Source organism: Saccostrea cucullata, unplaced genomic scaffold (genome assembly GCF_032062105.1).
Source record: "Saccostrea cucullata isolate Sc308-1 unplaced genomic scaffold, CSIRO_AGI_Scuc_v1 ctg1488, whole genome shotgun sequence".
NCBI lineage: Eukaryota > Metazoa > Mollusca > Bivalvia > Ostreida > Ostreidae > Saccostrea > Saccostrea cuccullata.
Genome location: NW_026925779.1, coordinates 1 through 14,062, shown reverse-complemented (window position 1 = coordinate 14,062; position 14,062 = coordinate 1). Strand labels below are relative to the sequence as shown.

At 36.2% G+C, this 14,062-nt stretch overlaps 1 protein-coding gene across 1 annotated transcript; it reads right to left on the bottom strand.

Moving 5' to 3' along the window:
• Positions 1–854: 854 nt before the first annotated feature.
• Positions 855–14,056, bottom strand: LOC134269803 (uncharacterized). The gene is made up of 7 exons (XM_062752011.1): positions 13,854–14,056; positions 11,797–12,045; positions 5,979–6,503; positions 4,285–4,382; positions 3,061–3,882; positions 1,326–1,780; positions 855–861 (listed from the first exon to the last, which is right to left on the bottom strand). Exons 1-7 carry the CDS (start codon positions 13,903–13,905, stop codon positions 855–857), a joined length of 2,208 nt encoding a protein of 735 aa, XP_062607995.1. The 5' UTR covers positions 13,906–14,056.
• Positions 14,057–14,062: the final 6 nt, after the last annotated feature.

Sequence of the window (14,062 nt, the reverse complement as noted above, 5' to 3'; positions counted from 1 at the left end):
ATGACCCCACCCTATTTTTGGCTTTTCTTGATTATATCCCCTTGTGACAGGACTTGGCCCATTTCTTTAACAAATTATATTTTCCTTTACCCAAGGATGCTTTGTACCAAGTTTGGTCAAAATTGGCCCAGTGGTTCTTGAGAAGAAGTCGAAAATATGAAAAGTTTATGGATGGACGGACAGACCGACGGACAGACGGTCGACGGACAAAATGTGATCAGAAAAGCTCACTTGAGTCTTCGGCTCAGGTGAGCTAAAAACTATAATTACTGTATTGCAGTAGTTTACATTCTAGATTTCAAAATCTTGTGAACAATAAATTGAAATATTCGCATTCAAATGAAAATGTAAGATTTTAAAATGAGTACATACGTACTCTAATGCATCATAAGATGTTCTACACTTCTACAGTTACACGTGTAATTGACATACCACACTAATTGAGTACACAGTTTTGAAAATACATTCTTTTGCATTCTGATATATTTTGAAATGTGACTTTTATGTGCCTCTCTTTGAATTTTGACCTCCATTCATGATATTGTAGCACTGTAAATGTATATATTTACATTTGGCTGTGTATTCGTTTCAGTGCTTTTGCAGGGAAGAAACTTCTGCTTACATAAGTACAATGCTATATGTCTTGCACATGTATACATATTTAAGAATAATCTGAAATGCGCTAAATCAAATCTATGCTAACTTGTTCAAAAGTTAATTTTATCCTTAATATCATAAAAGCTAAATGTAATCTATTTTCATTATGTTTTCATCGTTAAAAAACGATAAATTCATTGTAATCAGTTGCCCCAGAATTGGGATAAGAATATTATGATGAATCTCAGGTTTACATATCAGATCCTACAAAAAAAAATCACTGCAGTATTCGATAATGAATTCAGACTACTTTAACGATATACACATTCACGTAGTTAAACGATTTACGAGTAATACCCCTAATTTGTAGCATCTTTGCTTTCAAGCTTTGTTTCTTAAAAATCCGACAGTATTGGTTTCACTGTAACCCGCTTACAGTGATATTTTCAAATTTTGGCAGATATCTGAAAATGTCGACCAGTTTGTACGTTATGATTCAAACATTTCTCTCCGCATTCAAAGATTGGTTATCTTAATTTGTAGCATCTATGTAAGGTTTGAACATGGATTCGAATTCTTGTATATTAAATTTGATTTTCTCCCACATTTCTTTCATTTTTTTAAAAGTATCTTCATCTTCCTCCTTTATGTGTAGTTTTTGAATATTTTCAAGCTTATCCAAGTATTTTTTTCCAGTGAAGGTTTCAAGTCTTTTGCAGATGTCTGACATTGTCGACCAGGTGTCATTGAATTCTGTCTGAGGGGTGGAGGCTGAGCTCACATGTGCAGTCAAACTGTTCCGGATTGACCTAATTCTCTCGATATCATCACCCACGGTCACTTCTCCTGCTGCAGGCTCCTCTCCCCATTTTCCTTTTGTCGGTTTCGGGATCTTTGAACAAATGTTTCTGATCAGTGTGTATGTCAATGAAATATCAAAAGTCTTATATCCTGATTGTTGAGGATTTTGTAAGAGGTATTCCTGCTCGGGGCGCAATCTTTTATAAATTGATGATGCTTTCACCTTGTTGTAAATTAGGAAAGGGGGGACCTCCATCTCTAGTATATCTCTGTATATCTGATTTAACACATCGTTTATTGCCATTCCAAGTTTGGCAAATCTAGTGCGGCCGCCAAGATCTTGTCCAGAAGCTGTCAAAGTGCTGGTATTACTTGGTTTGGTCTGAAACAAGATTTCACCTCATTTACTTAATGTTACTAAGCGATTTTAAATGAAGCATATTAAACAAGATGTGTTTGTGAAACACTATGCGCCCGGCGGCAATAAAGTTCAAAAAATCTACTTTTAGCATATTGGTCACAGTCAAGGTCACAAAGTCATTGACCGTGGTGTCATTTGAAAGAACTTAATCAGTGGAGTATGCATCCCAAATACGAAGTCCCTATCTCCTATGGTTTAAAAGTTATGGCCAAAAGTGTAAAAAGCTATTTTTAGCATATAGGTCACAGTCAAGGTCATTGACCATGGTGTCATTTGAAAGAACTTAATCAGTGGAGTATGCATCCCAAATATGAAGTTCCTATCTCCTATGGTTCAAAAGTTATGGCAAAAAGTGTAAAAAAGCTATTTTTAGAATATAGGTCACAGTCAAGGTCACAAGGTCATTGACCATGGTGTCATTTGAAAGAATTTAATCAGTGGAGTATGCATCCCAAATATGGAGATCCTATCTCCTATGGTTCAAAAGTTATGGCCAAAAGTGTAAAAAGCTTTTTTTAGCATATTGGTCACAGTCAAGGTCACAAGATCATTGACCTTGTTGTCAACTGAAAGGGATTTACTAGTGGAGTATGCATACCAAATATGAAGTCCCTCTCCTATGGTAAAAAAGTTATGACAAACAGTGGAAAAAGCTATTTTTAGCATATAGGTCACAGTCAAGGTCACAAGGTCATTGACCTGAAAGGACTTTATTAGTGGAGTATGCATACCAAATATGAAGTCTCTATCTCTTATTGTTCAAAAGTTATGGCCAAGGTTAAAGTTGACAACAGACAAACAGACAAACAGATAAGCAGACAAACAGACAAACAGACAGGACAAAAACAATATACGCTCGGGATCTATCGATCCGGGCGCATAATAACTAAGAAATAAAACATATTTTTAATTAAATGTTACATATAAATTTGAATGTTGCTATGACTTAAAAGGATCTAAATGTCATATAATCATTCAAAAGAAATTATCAGAGTTGATAAATTGGTTTACATTTGCCAAATATATGTTTTCTGTATTGATGTAGTATCATGTATTTCAGAGGAATTACCTGTTCCCAAAATTTTTTAATATCTTCTGTGATGATACGGTGCTTTTTGTTTGCCGGACAGGATGGACACTGAAAAGTTTCTTTGATAAACTTAGACTCACTTATTACTGCGCTTTCTTTACTGTCACAAAAACCAGTAGATTTGCATTTGAATGCAACCTGGAAATCTGACTTTGTTGGAAATGCATCCTCTTTCTTCATCTGAAAAAATCTCCCACGGAATCTGCATGCATGTTGCTACAAGGCGATGGAAAATTTCCACAGGAAGAATATCAAACGTGTAGCAAAGGATGGAGGAGGCAGGGTATGATGAGAAGCAGTCCACTGGAAATTGCATCCTGTTCATACACGGAACATACCATGTTTTGTCGCTCATTTTAGCTAAGAGTCCTAACTTCTCCATGTACATCATGATATCCTCTTTGTGCTCAAGGTAACCATTGTTGTTCATTCTCCATATGGCACATAGTAGTGCTTCATCTAATTCTCCAGTTTCATTGAATTTGTCCCATTCTGAGGCAAAATCAAATAAATCTTCTTCGGCATGGTTTTTATCTGTAATGACATTTCTAAATGCATCTGCAAACCATTGAACATCGAGGATAATAACTCCATTGAGGAACTGGTGATTGAAGTGTATAATTTCTCTGATGTCGTGGAAGAACTGCAGCATGGCATCCATATCTTCAATAGTATGGAGCTTTATTCCCTCTGGCAATGTTTCATTGAAAGACTGAAGTTCAACCCTGCTCAAAATTTTGCGAAATTTCTTTTCCTGAAAGAATGTTTCAAACATAGCCCATGACTGTGGAAGCTCTTCACCCCAGTGATCAAGCTTGCACACGACATCAGCGATGGACAGCTTTAGTTTTTCAATGCTTTCATTGTCATGGAATCCGACCGCAAATCGCCGTTTCACATCAATATGTTTTTTCAAAGACTTCTTCTTCATGTAAAGAGTCTTCCATACTTCTCGGAAAAATAATTCTTTTTCCTAACGAAAACGAATTCCTTATCTTATTTTGTGCTAACAAATCATTCATAGTAAAATAATATTCATAATCATACAATGATTGTCAATGTTTTGGTCCCATAGAGTTTATGAAACATATGTGTACCTGTTATTTTTACGGTAAACATACTTTTTTCCACGAGGTCATATTCCGCGGAATCTCTATTTTGATTAATCCACGGGTAGACACTACATGCCTTACATTTATCATAAGTATGCACGGACAAATTTCCGCGAAAAAACCTGTGACCGCATACATAGCGTAAATGAATACCACGTGGAAAAAAGTACTTCTACAGTACATTGAATATTTACAAATTAGAAAAACCATGACAAAGTAATATATCTGAGTACACAATAAATAACAGTATTTAACAATGATACCTTTTCTGTTTTGTTCTCACTATGTGTACCAACCAGGATGACAGGAGCCTTATCACTGCCATATTGATGAATGGACTTCATCCAAAATTCTAGATAATCTGAAAAACAAAGACATATTCAACTGTTAGAGTTTTCTTTGAGATAGATTTCAGGAAATGAGAAACTCTATATGTTAAAGCCATTTACAAGGCGGGGCGTACATATAACAAACTTATTGCCTTCATTAAGCTGCACAGAAGGGCAAACAAATAAAAAAAATCAATCTCCTTAGGATACAACAGGCCCACGGGCCTTATAGGTCACCTGAGTATTGTGTAACAACTTTCAAACAATTAAAATTGGTAAGCGTTTTACCGCATAGGCCATGAAATTCACTGTCACAATTCTCAATTTTGAAAGAGGCGCCATTGCTTATCAAAATTATAAACCTAGAATGCTTACTCTATTTGCTTAATACCCAGAGGCAGATCAGAGTAACAAAGAGAAAATACACTTTCACTTTATAACCAGTTGTGCACTTCACCTCAAAGAAACCACAACCCTAGGGTCACATATTTCCAAATTTTATCATAAATTGGTTAATTAATTAATTAATTAATACATTAATTACATTAAATACATTAATTGATTAATTAATTAATTAATACAGTTATACTAAGGAGCAGGTTTCAAAGCATTATTTTATTTTCAGACTATGCACCCCCCAACCCAGGGGGCATAAAAAAATAACCATTTTACTATATGCACCTTTCTTCATCATAAATATTTTTGGCATAAAACCCAGGAGGAAAGGAAAAGATTTTCATAGAATTAATAAATGCATTTTTACTATATGATCAATAGTGCCCCACTCTAATACCAGAACCCTTGATCCTTGGGCCATAAAATTCACAATTTATGAAGTTGCACACTTGGTTATCATAATTATGAACTTAGTTTATTTAATACCAAGAAGCAAAGAAAATTTTCAAAGAAACAATGCATGTTCACTATTTAATCAATAGACCCCCACCCTAACACCTGAATCCCTGACCCTGGGCCATAAAATTTTTGATTTTGGAAGAGGCACTCTTGCTCATCATAACTATGTGCTTAGTTTATTTAAGACCCAGAAGAGGAGGAGAAAATTTTCAAAGAAATAATGCATTTTCACTAAATTATTAATCAATACTAACGCCCGCCCTAACACCAGAACCCCTGACCCTGTGACCATGAATTTCACAATTTTGGTAGAGGACTCAATGCTCATTACATTCATGCTAACAGTTTGCCTGCTTGATGTCCAGGAGTAAACGAGATTTTTAAATATTGCAATAATTTTGGTGGTTTTTGCCCAACCCCTCAGGCCCCAGGGTGGCGGGGACCATAAAATTCACAATTTTTGTTTTCCTTCACGAATAGATCCTGTATACCAAATTTGGTTAAAATTAGTCCAGTGGTTTCAGAGGAGAAGCTAAAAAATGTTCAAATGTTTACATACGATTGAAGACGCAGGACCAAAATAGATAGCAATAGAACTTGATAAAAGTTTCTAAATTCTAAAGGTTGAAAACTCAATGGGGCAGATAGTTTCTGAAAATATGAAAAATTTAATTATTTCCTTTTTAATATGTCAAGAACATTTATCAATGCAATAAATTTTGATCTGATGCGGTGTTGCGTTTAGGTCATACATGTAATAATTAAAATACTACCTCTGTGTGTCCATCCCCCATAAACAGAGCCTTCCTGACAACACACTTCTTCTCCAACCTTATCATCAAACTTCTTCTCCATATTCAGCACCAGAATGAAGAACGCCCGGGGACTCAAAAAAATCTGGTGTGAGGCATAATATGAACACTGTCCTGCAAAGTCAGTCATGGTTATTTTTTTATCTGGATCTTCTGAAATATCATCTGCACCTATCTGTAAATTTCCAGAAATTTCTGGACTATGACGAATATCTTTTCTTTCCTTCATAACTTCTGCTACATTTTCTGGTGATGTGGCCCCCTGTGGTTCAGGGGATGAGGTAGGGTTAATGTCGATATCATCATGTGATATCTGTCCACTGCTTGATGCTTCAGTCATACTGCCCTCATCATCTTCTGGTTCCATCTTTTCCTGCATTCCCTCATCATCGGCTGCATTTTTTGAATGAGATTCAGGAACACTCTGGTGCAGATCTATTTTATCAAGTTTAAGTTTGAAGCGTTGTTTTTGGCTTGAAGAATTTGCTGTAAATAAAAATTCATGCACATTTAACACCGTCTCACTTTGCTGCCCCTATACTTTATGCAAATAGACATTTATTCTACTTTAAATAAATCTACAACTCTAGAAACAAGAGGCCCAAGGGCCTTGAATCGCTCTTCTGATAAATTGTACAATCTATCACTTCTATTTGAAGCCTCTAACCCTAAGTATCCTAAGACCCAAGTTGCATCAACTGACAAAGTTTAATGATTCTTAGTCAATTAGGACTGAATTTTTTTTAATTATAAAGCTATAAAAACCATAAATACCGGTACATCACAATGACCTATATTAAGATTGAAGTTTTTTGAGGACTCAAGATGCATTAATAAACAAAGATTGAAGATTCTAAGCCAATTAGTATTTGAGATGTTTAAAAAGTAGATCACCGTGACCTACTTTTTTGTCTACATTCCTTGAAAATCAGCAAACAAAGATGCATCAGCAAACAAAATTAAACCAGTTAGTATCATAGATACTTAAATAAAGCCATAAAATGTCAAAAAATACGTCACCATGACCTACTTTTTGGACATCATTCTCCGAAAACCCAAGATGAATCAACTTACAAAGTTTGATAATTCTGAGCCAATAAAGACCAAATATACTTAAATAAAGCTATAAAATGTTAAAAGTAGGTCACCATGACCTATTTTTGGGTCGTCACTCTCCAAAAACCTAAGACGCACCAACTCACAAAGTTTTGATGATTCTAAGCTGATAAATACTTAAGATACTTAAATAAAGCCATAAAATGTCAAAAGTAGGTCACAGTGACCTACTTTTTGGACATCATTCTCCGAAAACCCAAGATGCATCAGCTTACAAAGTTTGATGATTCTAAGCCATTTAGTACTGTAGATACTTAAATAAAGCCATAAAATGTCAAAAGTAGGTCACAGTGACCTTCTTTTTGGACACCATTCTCCGAAAACTCAAGATGCATCAACCAGAAAAATTGATTATTCTAAGCCAATAAATACATAAGATACTAAAATATAACCATAAAATGTTGCAACTAGGTCACCATGACCTATATTTTGGTCGAAATTTTTCAAAATCACAATATACATCAAGTTTGATGATACTAGGTTTGAAGGTAATCAAAATATGCCTTTTAAACAATTCAAAAACAAGTGCCTTCAAAATTCAAAAAGTAGGTCACAGTGACCTACTTTTTCATAAACATGTTTTAAGGTCCAAAGATGCATCAATTTACAAGATTTAATGATTCTAAACCTCTCAGTGTCTGAAATAATTGGATTAAATGTTATAAAAAGAATTAGTCATAAATTTCAAAAAGTAGGCCATGGTGACTTACTTTTTGGTTGACGTTGTTCAAGGACGCATGCAGCAACTGACAAAGTTCGATGATCATAGGCCTTAAAGTGCCCGAAATATGCCTTCAAATTAATTTGAAAACAAATGCTTAAAAAATTTAAAAAGTAAGTGACCGTGACCTACTTTTGAGTTAACATGATGTGAAGTCCTGAAGTGCATCAACTTACAAGATTTTATGATCCTAGTCTTAATAGTAAGCAAAATATATACTTTTTTATTATTTGTAAATTTAGGTAAACTTTTAAGTGACCTTGAGACCATTCCCTTTGCCCCAGGGTCATGCCTTGAACAATTTTTAATCTTCAGCATATCCTGATCCTTGTATGTAAGTTTGGTGAAAATCTGCCTAGTGGTTATGGAGAAGATTTTTTAGCAACCAGTACTTTTGGTTTTGTTTTCCTGATTATCTCCCCTTGTTTAAGGGTCCCAACCCTTATTTTAATATAAAGGGTAGCCCTTGGGCCAAGGATATCCTGAAAAATTTGACACTGATTGGTCAAGGGGTTCTTGAGTTTTGGCCCATATTCTAAAAAGTTAACGCACACCGCACAAATGGCCATAGCATTAGCTCTTTGAGCCTTTGGCTCAGAAAAGCTAACAAGAGGCCCATGGGCCTTATAGGTCACCTGAGCATTATGCAACAACTTTCCAGTGATTAAATTTAATTCATCATAATAATACACTTAGCAGTTGCTAAGTTTGTTTACTCAATACCCATACACAAGGTAGGGGAACAAAAAATGCATTTCAACTAATCAATTTTATTCAGCAATAATCAGTAGTGCCCCTACTACACATGAACCCCTGACCCTTAGGCCTTGATATTTGATTAATACCAAGGAGCAGATTTCAAATCATTCATTCATTTTCAGTATATAAGTGAACCCCTCCCCCCTGTAGTATGCATCCTATTACCCCTGACCCTGGGGCCTTGAAATTCACAATTCTGGAAGATTAGGGCCCTTGTAGATAATAACTATAAAGGTAGTTCATCTGCTTAATACCCTAGAGCAGAAAAGAAAATTTTTAAAGTTTTAATGAATTTCACTACATAATCTATAGAGCCCCGCCCTAACACCAAAACCTCTGACCCTGGGGCCAAAAAATTCATAATTTTGGTAGAGGCACTCTTGCACATCAGAATTATGCACTTAGTTTATTTAATACCCAGTAGCAATGAAGAAGATTTTCAAAGAATTGCTGTATTTTCATTACATAATCAATAGAGCCCTACCCTAACACCAGAACTCCTGTCCCTGGGGTCATAAAATTCACAATTTTGGTTGAGGCACTCTTGTTCATCATAACTACGCACTTAGTTAGTTTATTTAATACCCAGGAGCACAGAAGAAGATTTTGAAAGAATTCGTGTATTTTAACTACATAATCCAATCTGCACCCCCCCCCCCCCCCAGCACTAGAACCCTTGACCCTGGGGCCATAAAATTCACAATTTTGGTAGAGGCTCTCTTGCTCATTATAACTTTGCACTTAGTTTATTTTATACCCAGGTGCCGAGAAGATTTTCAAAGAATTCATGTGTTTTCACTATATAATCAATAGAGCCCCCCCCCCTAATACCAGAACCCCTAATCCTGGGGCCTTAAATTTCACAATATTGGTAGAGGCATTCTTGTCAACATAACTAGGCACTTAGCTTATTTAATACCCAGGAGCAGAGAAGAAGATTTTCAAAGAAATAATGCATTTTCACTACCTACTTATTTAGCCCCGCCCTAGCACTAGAACCCCTGACCCCCGGGCCATGAATTTCACAATTTTGGTAGAAGCCTCATTGCTGATTACAATCATGCAACCAGTTTGATTGCTTGATGCCCAGTAGTAAAGAAGAAGATTTTTAAAGATTGCAGTAATTTTAGTGGTTTTGGCCCTACCCCTCAGGCCCCTGGGGGGCAGGGTTCATGAAATTCACAATTTTTGTTCCCCTTCACCCATAGATGCTTTGTGGCAAATTTGGTTGAAATTGATTCAGTGGTTGCAGAGAAGAAGCTGAAAATGTTCAAAGGTTATCGCAAAATTTGACACTGATTGGTCAAGACGAGTTTTGGCCCAAAAAAAATTAGCAACCGCACAAATGGCCATCATTAGCCTGAGTTTACTCAGGTGACCTAATAAAATCTAGAGGTACTGAGAGTATTTAGCTCACAAAATGATATCCACTGGTTCCATATGAGTATAATGGTGATGTCTGTTTTACTATTGAAAAACCAAATATCTGTCCAATCTTAACATAAAGAAAGAGATACGCAATGATAGTATGTAGTAACTAGAACTGTCCAAACGGGACAAAATACCCCCGCTAGGTTTTTCAGAAGTAAGTTTTTTCAAAATAAAGATATGTTTCAAACAGGAATTATTACTTTTTTCAGTGACAATTAATTTTCCCTAATGACCTTGGATCAAGGTCATGACACACCCTTGGGTCATGGGCAATCTTTGTGTAAAATGAGAACCTACCAAGTTTATCCATAAGAAAGATATGTACCAGACACAATTATGAAATTTTTCTTCCAGTGACCTTCAACTTCCCAAAATGACCTTGAGTCAAGGTCATGACACACATTTAGGTCATGGGCAATCTTTGTGTGAAATGAGAACCTACCAAGTTTATCCATAAGAGAGATATGGACTGGACACAAAATTTTGAATTTTTTCTTCCATTAATTAACCTTGAACTTACCTAAATGATCTCAAGTCAAGGTTATGACACAGTCTTAGGTCATGGGCAATCTTTGTGTGAAATGAAAACCTACCAAGTTTATCCATAAGAAAGATATGTACCGGACACAAATTATAAAATTTTTCTTCCAGTGATCTTGGACTTCCCCAAATGACCTTGGGTCAAGGTCATGACACACCCTTAGGTCATGGGCAATCTTTGTTTGAAATGAGAACCTACCAAGTTTATCCATAAGAAAGATATGGACCGAACATGAATTATGAAATTTTTCTTCCAGTGACCTTGAACTTCCCAAAATGACTTCCGGTCAAGGTCATGACATACTCTTAGGTCATGGGCAATCTCCGTGTGAAATGAGAACCTACCAAGATCCATAAGAAAGATGGAGAACAAATTATGAAATTTTTCCTACCAAAATGTTTCATCATGACTTAGAGTGTGGAAAGATATGATATGGACCGGTCACGATTGAACAGACAGGCAGACGGACGGACAAGGTGATTCCTATATACCCCCAAAAAAACTTTGTTTGCGGGGGTATAAATATCATGTGAAATTGTCATTTGACTTTATTAAGTTGTACAGGTGGAGTTGCAAATACGAGATGCCTGGTACCACCAATATAATGGTAGTTTCTTTGTTTTGCATTAAGAAACCAGAAACTTGTGTCCATTCAGAGAAGGTTTAAAATTTCTCTATATATTAAACAAAGATTCTATGAAAGTTTCATTAGTTTTATTAAGTGCCTGTGGTACAGATTTTTATTCAGTGGTTAAGTGGTAATGAGGAGTTGTAGATATGAGATGGATACCCCAAAATGTAATAGACGGACTGATGGAAAGGTGGATAGGAGGACACCCTCATCGCTATTAAACACCCTACTTTACAAGCAGACAAATAGGGGTAGAGGGGGGAGGTGGTGCTTCCACATAAGTTTCAGCTTTTTTTGCATTGTGGTTCTTGAGAAGAAGATTTTTTAATGACCCACCCTATTTTGTCTTTTCTTGATTATCTCCCCTTGTATGGTAACTTGGCCCGTCAATTTCACAATTGAAATTTCTCTTCACCTAAGGATGCTTAGTACCAAGTTTGGTTAACATTGGCTGAGTCGCTATTGCGGAGAAGTCGAAAATGTGAAAAGTTTACAGATGGACAGACAGCTAGACGGACGATGGACCAAATTTGATCAGAAAAGCTCACTTAAACCTTCAGCTAAGGTGAGCTAAAAATACCTTGGATGCTTTCTTTCACATCAAACACATCTGTGTGGATATCGACTCCTCTAGTTGACCTGATATTTTTCTTTATTTTCTCCAAGTCAATGCCCTTCAGTCTCTCTAACAATGTTGTTTTCCCACTTCCAGCACACCCTATTATCATCCCAGAGGCGTGGTACATGGTTGTCTTCCCTTTCTTTAAATTCTCAATGAAATTCGTCACTGATTTGTCTCCCCTTAGGATAATCTGCATTGGTATTCCAACTATAATGACAAAACTCTAACATTACAAAGCTGTGACGGAGTCAAACAAATGATTATAAACAATCATAAAAATAACCTTCTATCATGGAGATTTTTTTTTCCCTTATCAGTGCGGCAATTAAATATAAAAGTAGAAAAGAAAGGTTAACATTTTTATCTTAATTAAATTAGGATACCTTTACTGATAAAACAATACTCAGCATTATTCTTCTTAAAACATAGGTCTGTTTGTCTAGCAATGACCATAGGCCAATACATGCAACATAATAACATGCTAAAATTTGATGTAACACAAACTGAATTGCATACTTATTTGACAAAGTTTTAAATGTGACAAGCATTGCATTCTGACTAATTAAACCGTGAATCAATAGTTGCATATAAACTGTCTTTAAAAAATGCATAAGTTTTGCAAATTCTTAAATGTATCATTTCTCAAATTACCCAACAGTGATTTCATCTAAGTTTAATTAAATTCTAAAAAAGAGATCCCATGAGTACAGTCTACAGATGACAAAAGGCCTAGGACTCTAACCATTCTTCAAACATGAATGGTTCAGGTGAGCTGAGTGTTTATCGTGTTTGACTTGAAACATCAATGTAAAGGATTAAAAGAAAATAAAAAGATCTGAAAGTTAAGTTATTGATGAAATCACGGACAAACTAGATATCATTGAGATGGTGGCCATCTCAAAGGGCCCCGCTTTCAACAATGAACATGAAAATGTAAGGTAGTTTAAAAGGGTTCATTTTGAAGAGGAACATTTGTGTACTACAGTAAAAGTCATTTAGTACAACTTCACGGACATGGCAAATTTACAGATATACATGTATATCCAAGTTATCTTGTATCCCCAGTTATATAAATTTACTGGAATTAAGGGGAAAAATTTTGCACAAAACAAAGATTTAAAACAGAGAGGCTAATTCTGACCATGACCTAGAAACTTCGACCAAGGTCACTGCACACCGGTAACCCAAAGGAACTCTGTGAGTGAAGTATGAGCCAGTTTGGGCCAAGGAGAGATAAGATATGCTCTGGACAAGAATTTTTCATATAATTCGGCTTTGACCTTGACCTTTGACCTAGAAACATGGTTCAAAGTCACTGCACACCAGTTACCCAAAGGCACTCCATGGGTGAAGTATGAGCCATATTGGGCCAAGGAGAGAGAAGATATGCTCCGGACAAGCATTTTTCATGTAATTCTCCTATGACCTTGACCTTTGACCTAGAAACATGGTTCAAAGTCACTGCACATCGGTTTACCAATGGCACTCTGTGGGTGAAGTATGAGCCAGATTGGGCCAAGGAGAGAGAAGATTTGTTCCGGACAAGGATTTTTCATGTAATTCTGCTATAACTTTGACCTTTGACCTAGAAACATAGTTCAAAATCACTGCACATCGGTTACCCAAAAGCACTCTGTGGGTCAAGTATGAGCCAGATTGGGTCAAGGAGAGGTAAGATATGCTCCGATCAAGGTTTTTCATATAATTCTGCTATGACCTTGAACTTTGACCAAGAAACATGGTTCAAGGTCACTTCACACAGATTACCCAAAGACACTCTGTGGGTGAAGTATGAGCCAGATTGCATCATTGGGCCAATGAGAGAGAAGATATGCTCCGGACAAGAGATTTCGGACGGACGGACGGACGGACAGCTAGACGGACGGACAGACTGATTATTATAGGGCACCCGCCAAGCGGGGCCCTAATAATATACATATTATTCATTAGCCAAAAACTTCTCTTGTTAAATTTTATGAAAGTAACTAGTTCAGGTGAGCTGAAAATAGACTTACGTTTTCTAAATACAGCTTCATTAAATGACTGGTCCTCCATCGTTTGGTGCATGAAAATATCTTCTCCAAGTTTTTCTAAAAGCTCCTCATTTTTTTCTGGCAACAACCAACAGCAAACTTCATCCTCTCCTCTCCGATAATTCCAGGATCTACAGTACTCAGCAATGTTTTCTTTTTCTGCCCAAGTCAAGAAAATATCAGCAGTGTTT